Here is a 9621-nt window from a genome sequence, read left to right on the forward strand (position 1 = left end):
ACTCTCTGTCCCCCGGGGGGGGGGGGTCCTGTCGCCTCTCTTTTTCTTCTCTTCCCATCCAGTGCTGATTTTTTTTCTTTTGTGGGTCCCCCCCGCCCTGCAGTCTCACGGTGCTCCCGGGACAGCTCAAAAAGGAGGAGAAATTATGGCCGGAGAATTTCACGCGCATCCTGGACCGTCTCCTGGATGGTTATGACAACAGGCTGCGTCCTGGATTTGGGGGTATGGTCACTGCGTACGGTCCCTGCTGTCTGGGACCCGTCTGCCTGTGTGTCTTGTCTGTGGGGGCAAAAAAAATTCGCCTTAGGTAATGCCGCTGTGCCTTCGAAACAAACAAAAAACCCCAAACCCGATCGAAACACCCTTCCCCAAGTAAATGATGATTTCTTGTTGACAAATGGCAAGCCTGTTGAACCCCCCCCCAATCCCTTTTCTTCCAGCTCTCCTAAATCTGAGCACTTGGAGGGGGAGGAGGGGAGGGGCTACAGGGGAAACAGACTTCGATCCTGCTGGTCGTCCCCCCCCCCCCCCCCCCCGCCCCTCCACTGGGCACCAACTCGCGTCCTTCTGTGCCTGGAGACGGCCAGGGTCGCCCATGGGCTGTAGGATTCCGCTGCATGGAGCAATGAGTAGGAAGGAAGTTTTGCCACCTCCTCCTAGCCAAACTTACACAACCCTCCCTGATCCAAAAGCAGCTGCTGGACAGATTCTGTGCCAGTTGTTTTTTTTTGGGGGGGGCGCTCTGTGGCATTCCCCCCTTAGTAGAGAAAACAAAGAACTGCCTTTTGTTTCCCGCCCCCCCCTCCCAAATGCCCCATATCCATGGGACTACGGACATCATGGAGAGATTTGGGAGGCACTCGCCTGGATCCTGCCACTTTGGGGGCAGCAACCGCTTTGGCAGGCTGTCAGAGAAGAGCAAGTGCAGCTGCTGCGTCTCTATTAAAAACACTCCCGCACACTCCGGCACTCCAGCAGTGACAATGGGGGGGGGGGAGAGAAAGAATCCTTGCACCTGCATCTGGCTTGATCTTGGCAACAACGTTCAGCCTCGAAAGCCCATCTTTTGCAGATTATAGCAGCAGAAAGGGCGAATGTGCCTTTTTAAAAATAACAGTATTCCTCCCACTTCAGCTGATTAGATCTGGAAAATCTGTCTCCCAACTACCTTGGTCCTTCTGATTACCTAACGTCAGCCTCCCCCCACCTCAGCTTCACTTAATCCCCCACCCCAAGATCAGTTGTCCTTAGAAGGGGACTGGCATTTGGAGGCTGGAGAAGTGTGCATGAAACCGAGGCCAGATCTGTGGGGAGAGATATGGGCTGGAGAGATACCGTTTCAGGAGGTAGTTTAAGACCTGCGATGATGCAACAGGATGATTACATCTCCATCCTTCTCCCCTCCTTTCATTATAAAGTTTTCAGGTTGGGTTTCGGCTTTTCCTTGTCACTTGATGTGGGTCTCTGTGAAAGTGTGGGATGGAGGCAGGGAGATATTTCGGGGGCTACTATGCAGCCGGGATTGAGCGAAGACTTTGCCTAGGCTTGTTCTGTTGAAAACATTGTGCTCTTTTCCTTAAGTGCTTTCTTTAGACATGTGATACACCTACGTTGGCTTCTGTGCCAGCAATTTCCATATATCCTGGTACCCAGTGCAGGTAGAAGCCTAATGGAAAGCAATTTAGCTTGTATTAGACTTCTTTTCAACAGAATGGGGCTTTCTCTGAGGTCCATTTAATAATGCGTAGTGTAGATGCAGCTACTTTTGTCCAAGTTTCGTGGAGGATCAGTTCCACTTTATGTTTTCTTTTGCTTCTCAACTTCCCTAACCCTTTCTGTAAGCTTCCCCCCACCCCCAGGTACGTGTATGTGTGAAGATGTTGTTATCTGATCAGACGTTAGCTGGCCGTATGTGTTTAAGGATGCATAACTCGCTTATGTAGGTTCAGGGGTGTGAACAGAGCTCCCCGCCAGGAAGAATGGAAACGAAGCTGATTTTCTGGGTCAGAATCTGAAGGTCAGGTCCACACGTTCGTGGAAACTTTGGGCTTGTGGTTCTCAAACGACAGTTCTCCCTATCCAATAGCAAACTGTCTTGGGAAATGAGGGAACGTTTCTAAAGCAGTTTTTTTTGTGGGGAGAAGAAGAAGAAGAAGAAGAGTTTGGCTTTATACCCCGCCCTTCACTACCCAAAGGTGTCTCAGAGCAGCTTACGAACTCCTTTCCCTTCCCCTCCCCACAACAGACACCCTGTGAGGTAGGTGGGGCTGAGAGAGCTCTGGACAGGAACTGCTCTTTTTCAAGAAGAGCTCTTATCAGAGCTATGGCTTGCCCAAGGTCATCCAGCCAGATTAGAGTTTGTGCACTTAACCACTACACCAAACTGGGAGGGAGTCAAAAATTCACACTGGGTGCACCCAGTTGCTTCAGCAGTTGTGTTAGTCTTGCGCTGCCTGTGGGGCCAAACATCACAAAGTATTTTCATCACTTCAAACATGGGGGCAGAGTCGGAGCCTCTGCTTTGGATGCAGAAAGTCCCCAAGTTCAACCTCTGGCATCTCTCACTAAGAAGGGTCTAGCTGCAGGTGATGTGAAAGACCTCTGCATGGGAGCCTCTTCCGGATAGAATTAGGGTTGCCAGCCTCCAGGTGGGGCCTGGAGATCTCCTGCTTTTACAACTGATCTCTGGACAACCGAGACCGGTCCCCCCCGGAGAAAATGGCTGCTTTGGAGGATGGACTCTATGGTATTGTAGCCTGCTGAGGTCCCTCCCCTCCCCAAACCTCGCCCTCTCCAGGCTGCACTCCCCCAAATCTCCAGGTATTTTCCAACTCAGAGCTGGTAACCCTAGATAGACGGCATTAACCTTGATGGGGCTCTGCCTTGGCTCAGTTTGAGGCAGCTTCAAGTGTTTGACACATTCTTGTTCACTGAGCAACAGTAGACCATGAGAACTTAACATCTTCCAGCTACAGGCTAGCCTACTGACCCCAAAACGATTCATCTTCCAGAGTCCTTAGCTGAATGAAAAGCAGGTCTTTAGAGCTTGCAAAATGAACAGAAATGGTCACACTGAGAATCCCTCACAGGATCTTCCATTTTTTAATTCACTGGTGGGCTTCTGTGTAAATAAAATTAAAACAAAATTAATTTAAACCCCACTTATCTGAATGTAAGTTTCCCTTCTCATGGATGGCCAGCAATTTGGGAGCTCATGTCAGTTGTATGATCCTGAGGGTAACCACATGCGGATATGATCCAGTTGGTCCAAAGAGCACTGGACATTCAGTGAATATGTCAGATTCTACTTGGTCCATTTAGGAAACAGAACAAAACAAAACAAAACTGGGGAATATTTTAGGGGTGTTGAATTAATCCTGCATGATTAGAGATGTCTTCAAGAATGAGCAGGGTAGGTGTAAATTGTATCTACAGAACAAAACAAAACTGGGGGATATTTTAGGGGTGTTGAATTGATCCTGCATGATTAGAGATGTCTTCGAGAATGAGCAGGGTAGGTGTAAATTGTATCACTAAAAGATGTCTGCTTGGATGATCTGCTGCTTGGAGGCTTGGAGGAAAAATGTTGCACCATAAATATTTGGCATAAGTCTAGATGGAGCAGAGAGGGAAGTTGACTTCGAAAACATAGGCACTCTCATGAGAGTTAACTGCAGCTCCCTGTAGAGTGCAGGAACCTCTCTGCACATGTAGGTCCCCTTCTGAGACCTTCTTTGTGGCCTCACCACCAAAAGTATGGTGGGGGCAACACACGACAGGGACTTTTTAGAGGTGGCACCAAGGCTGTAGAATACCCGTTCACATGGCTCGCTTACTGCCTTACTACAACTTTTAAGAGGCGAGTTAAGATAATCTTCTTTCGGCAAGCTTTGAACTTGTTTGAAAGTTTGCACAACATGAAACTGATATTATTGTGGCCTGCAGCTATTCTATGCGATCTATTTTGCGACTTGTAATTTGGGAAGCTGATTTTATTGCACTTTTTATTCATTTGTATCAATTTTTAAGGAATAAATCAGTTGAAAAGGTGGGTTATAAATATCTTAATATAATGGCAAACCCAAGGTGGCTGTTAGGTAATGCCCTGATTGTAGATTTAGCAGCAAACTTGAGTTTGCTGCCACATGCTATGTTAAGCGATGTTAAGCGATGTCTGGGTCAGGTGGCGTAAAGAATTAGGCTCATAAAATGGAATTTAATGTATTTTTCTTATTTGGAAGTGGAGAATTGAGAGAAAGCACAGGAAACAAGGCCTTTTATGTAAGTAGGGGGTAATTTGATGTATTTATAGTTCTCGCTTTTGGGGGGGGGAGTTGCCCAAGATGGTTTCCAACAAGACATAGGGTTGTCTCCATGGTAGTTTTCATCAGTGGGGTTGTCTACCAATTTCTTCCTCTTTTGCAGAATCCCTGAGGGTCCCTTGTGCTTCAGGAACAGCATTTCAGAATGCTCAGAAGGCTCACTTAGTTTCTGGGGGGGGAGGGAGAGGCAGGAAGGTTCCATTCCATTGATTGAAGTTCATTCCATCAGTAGGAACTAAATTTTTAGTTCCAACTCCATTGAATGCAATAAAACCAGTAAAAGAAGCAATATGAAAAAAGCAGCATAAAAAGCATAAAACATCACTGAGACATCAAACAGTATAAAAGCATAAATCAGTATAAAAGCAACCCATAAAATGGCTTAAAAACATAAAAACTCCAGGAAACCAAAGTGAACTCAAAATAAATTTAAAAGTCTAGATTTAAAAACATCAAAATACGATTGCGTTGCTGTGTTTCTCTCCGAAGTTCAAATTAAAAAGTGATTCCCCCCCCCTAAGATTTAAAGCTTACAGAGATAGATTGAGCAATGCATGCTGATTTTTGGAGATAGTAACTCGCTCTGTGTTGCTTTTTATAGCAAAGGTAGTTTTCAACTGAACTGGAAGGAATGCTTTCTACCATTTAATTGCATCGTTGTGGATGTTGGTTTCTTGGACATACCTCAGAGTGATGGCAGTTGATTAATCATTAAAATATTTACTATCCCAATCAAGTATTTTCCCCCTGTTCTAGTTTTGGGCTTGTTTGCTAATAAATATTTATGGTGAAACTGACTCACTTTTGAGAAAGTGGGTCATTCACCAGTGGATGCATAGTAAACAAATGTCAGAAAGGAGGGTGAAATTTGCCAGAAGAAGAAAAGTTAATGTTAAAGTTGTGTTGCTTGTTGACAAGCAAGAGAATATTTAATAGGGAAGCTGATTCACCATCCACTGTGAAATAAGCTCCAGAAAAGTTCTATACTAATTCCACGGAGGCTCGTCTGATGTCTCCGGTTTCTGAAGAGTTACCTGTGGACTGCAGGGGTCTTGTTAAACGTAAAACTGGTTTTCTGTCGGCATTTCCTCGACAATCCCAGCTTTTATTTAAGAATAATGCATTTTATTTTTAAATGGTGTGAGCCCTGCATTCCACACCCACAGGGTTCTCAACTTAGCTAATGGGCTTTTAAATAGCAGTGCAATAAACATTACAACAAAAAGCAGTATCGTAGAGGAAGGCTGAAAACAACAAGGCTTGTGGTCTTAAAAGCAGTGGACACCCAGAATGTCTCCGCTAATCCTCTAAAATGCGGGAGCGAGCTGATCAGACAAGCTTCCCTGGGCATAGCTCCACAGGCAGAATGCCAAAATGGCTTTTGTTTTATAACCTCTGCCCCAACGTTTGATGATGAAGCCCGTAAGCAGTACTCCCACCTGACGGTCTTAAGACACCAGGGGAAACACGTAGGAGAAGAAGAGGAGCCATCCTCTTGTTCTATGCTTGCCAACCTCCAGGTGGTGCCTGGAGACCTGCTGCTATTACAGTCAGCCAGTTTGGTGTAGTGGTTAAGTGCGCGGACTCTAATCTGGGAGAGCCGGGTTTGATTCCTCACTCCTCCACTTTCATCTGTCTGGATGACCTTGGGCAAGCCGTAGTTCTGATAAGTCTATAGGATTTACAGGACCACGGTGTGTGATATCCAGTAAAACAGTAAATCATCGTGTACAAATAAACTGTCCGTTTACGAGTCCTTCTTCAGGTTTGTCATTCTGTACTTATATCTTCGTTAGAATGAAGTGCTGCAAGCTGCAATGGAGTGTAACATGCTTAATAACCAAAAACATAAAATTTACTCTAATATATAGAGGAGCATTTCACAATTTATAAACTCACCCATATTTCAAAATGCTAATTCTTATACAATTTTGATGTACGCTACCGTGCTTATTCTAGAAAAAAGCAGACAAGCACAATAAGTATTTCACAGTTCTTCAGTGACATCCTTGGTTGTAATTTTGTTTATAATTGAATTCTAAAACATTGCAGATAAAAATCATATTGTTTATTTGTACACAGTGATTTACTGTTTTACTGGCTGTAGTTCTGATAAGAGCTGTTCTTGAAAAAGAGCAGTTTCTGTCAAGAGCTCTCAGCCCCGCCTACCTCACAGGGTGTCTGCTGTGGGGAGGGGAAGGGAAAGGAGTTTGTAAGCCGCTCTGAGACACCTTTGGGTAGTGAAGGGCGGGGTATAAATCCAATTTCTTCTTCTTCTTCTTCTTGATCTCCAGATGAGCAAGGTCAGTTCCCCTGGAGAAAATGGCTGCTCTGGAGGATGGATTCTATAACATTGTATCCTGCTGGGGACCCTAAACCCCACCCTCTCCAGGCTCCCCCCCCCAAATCCCCAGGTATTTCCCAACCCAGAGCTGGCAACCCTATCATAATATACTTAGTTCTCAGGGCCATGAAACTCCCTGTCCAAAGATCGTTTCCCATAGCTAGGCCTACTGATTCATATCAAGCAAGTTGATATCCCCCTTTAAAACTGAAGTTGTATGGTGCAGATAGTGGTTAGGATTGTGGACTCTAATATGGGAGAATCAGGTTTGATTCCCCACTCCTCCAGATGAAGCTGCTGGTGTGAGCTTGTGTCAATCTGTTCTCTCAAGGGCAGTTCTTGAAAGAGCTCTCTCAGCCCCACCTACCTCACAGGGTGTCTGTTGTGGGGAGGGCAAGTTTGTAAGACACCCCGAGACTCCTTTGGGTAGTGAAGGGCAGGGTATAAATCCAATCTCTTCTCTGCTTCTCTAAAATGCAGTTTTCTGCTGCCAAACACAGCCAGCACCATCCAGCCAGTGTTAAGCCCAGTTACGTTCTGTTGATTTCAGTGGGAGAGAGTTAAGCGTGGTCTTAGTTTTGGTGGACTGTGCCTGCTTCAAGTTATGGATCAAATTAAGTTGTTTTGTTTCACCAAATAATTATGCAGCACTTTGTTTTCTGGGTCAAGACCTTTTTTTTTTTTTTTTGACAAACAAACACGCATGATGGATCCAAACAAAGTCATTTTTTTTTTTTGCTGAAATTTTTCTCCAAGGCACTTTTTTTCCCTTGTCAGTAATTAGTGGTAGAGTTTTCCTGGAGCGGGAAAGCAGAAAATGCTGTGGGCTTTCTGATGGTTTCCTAAAGATGGGCTCCATCCAGAAAAGAAAGTAAATTGTCTTTGGCTTTAGTAGAAATTGGATCACACTTAGTATAGATTCAGACTCTTTAACTTAGCTTTGATCAGCACTCTTCTTGATACTTGTAGGGTAGAATCAAGAAGGTAAGTGGGGTGTGCCATGAGCCGACTCATCTGTATGGCCTTGGAATAGAAATCATATGTAGGCAGGGGTATTTCCTGTGGGAGCGCACAGGAGCGGAGCTCCGGCAGTAAGAAGCCCAGAGGGCAGGCACATGCAACAAGCCATGCCCCCTGCTCCCAACAGCCCTCAGTCGGGCCACAAGGAACAAGAAGCAGCCAGCTAAGTTGCAGAGTCCCCCCCATCCCGCCTTTATTTATTTTTATTTATTTTTGGATGTATATCCCGCCCTCCCCGAAGGCTGAAGGTACCTTCAGGTACAAGCTCTCCCTCCTCTGTGAGGGCAGATCTGCGTGTGTCCCCCCCCCATAGCTAGCAATCCAAAACAGTCTAGTGGCACCTTTAAGACCAAGTTTTATTCAGGTACAAGCTCTCCCTCCTCTGCGAGGACAGATCTGCACGTTCCCCCCCCCCCAATAGCTAGCAATCCAAAAAAGCCCAGTGGAGCCTGAGCGGCGGGTGTTGCCTTCTGACACAGGGTGTGTGGCATATGCAAATAAGTTATGCTAATGAGATCCTGCACCTCTTTTTCTACAAAATGACCCCTGTATGTAGGGATCTAATGGCCGTAAGGAAATACTGTGGTGAATCCTAGAGGAAGAGATTTTAGATAGAACTTGCGATAACCTGTAAAAAGGGGGGGTGCTGAAAAGTAGGGGTCCACTTCAGAGTGAGTGCTTAGGAGAGTGTACCGTCGGGGCAGATCTATGACCCATGTAAGGCCTTTCCAGATGTTATGTCTGGAGATATCCACTGAGTAATTCTCATGTTATGCTCAACATTCACTGTATGATTTCAAGCCCCATATTTATCCCGAGTTTTGTTTACAAGGTGAAGACACATTGGCTCAAGCTCTGTTCATAACTTACAGTGAACGTACATACAAACCATGTACCATATACATTCGATTTTTCTTTATGCATGTGTTGGGTAATTCTCATGTTAAATTCAATGCGTGTACAGCTGAATGTGTGATTGAAACCGCACATTTACCCAGGGACTGGTCCCCAGTTTCATTTGTAAAGCGAATGCACACTGGGTCTTTCTTATAAACAGACATGCACACATATATGGAGGATGTATGTGTATTCACTGAGTTTCTCAGTGTGTACACCTTGTAAGTGAAACTTGTGCGAACAGGGCTATATTCTTACAAACAGGTACATGCACATGCACGCAGGTTGTATGTGCGTTCATGGTAACATGTGAATGGGCTACGACGATGCTGTCCTGATTAGAGTGACACCCTTCTAAGTCCATTGCAATCAATGGGTGCGAGAGCATAACTCGGTTTAGAACTGCTCAGTTAGCCACAGCTTTCTTCCCTCTGTGGAGGGGATAATAATACTGGGGTAGTCCTCCAGAGCTGTTGCAAGGATTGTTGAGATTGTGTGTGAAGCACTTTCAGCACTTGAAATAGGATACATAAGCAATAATTATCAGATTTATTACTGTTATTAAACATGTTACGGGCAGAGTAGTTCTATAGCTGTTATTTGCAGGATGTTTGCATATGCTGCAGGATAATTACAGGTGTTAGGTTATGAAAACCCCAGGTATATTCTAGTTCCTGCACTCTTTGTTTCTTTGGATGGCAAGATATTTTCAGGAGGTAATGTATGGCTTATGTAAGTCGCAATCACAGGCGCTGTCAGCATGGATTCATACCTACTCCATTCTTGTGCATCTGCCGTCCTGACAAGACTTTCAAGTTTGTCTTCTCTTCAGTGAGATCTGCAAGTTTGTCAGCAGCACCCAGACACTTGTCTTGGGAATCTTTTGCATGCCGTTTTAATTGCTAGGCGTGTAATGCAGCCGTGTGGTTTAACTACTCCCGCTGATCACCAAAGTTCTTTCTATCTGTGGACAGCGGAGTGAGAAGGGTTGCAGTGACGCGTATGTCTACATAGACAAGGAGGCCCATAATTTCTAAG

The 9621-nt window shown here is 45.2% G+C and overlaps 1 protein-coding gene across 1 annotated transcript in view; it reads left to right on the forward strand.

Moving 5' to 3' along the window:
• GABRA4 (gamma-aminobutyric acid (GABA) A receptor, alpha 4) overlaps nt 1-9621 on the forward strand; it is a 90460-nt gene that overhangs the window by 298 nt on the left and 80541 nt on the right. Inside the window, exon 2 of the mRNA XM_015412763.1 lies at nt 104-222. Coding sequence (XP_015268249.1) covers nt 104-222 — 119 coding nt within the window. The remainder of the gene's footprint in view (nt 1-103; nt 223-9621) is intronic.

The sequence above is a fragment of the Gekko japonicus genome, unplaced genomic scaffold, assembly GCF_001447785.1.
Source record: "Gekko japonicus isolate JY-2015 unplaced genomic scaffold, Gekko_japonicus_V1.1 scaffold682, whole genome shotgun sequence".
Taxonomy (NCBI): domain Eukaryota; kingdom Metazoa; phylum Chordata; class Lepidosauria; order Squamata; family Gekkonidae; genus Gekko; species Gekko japonicus.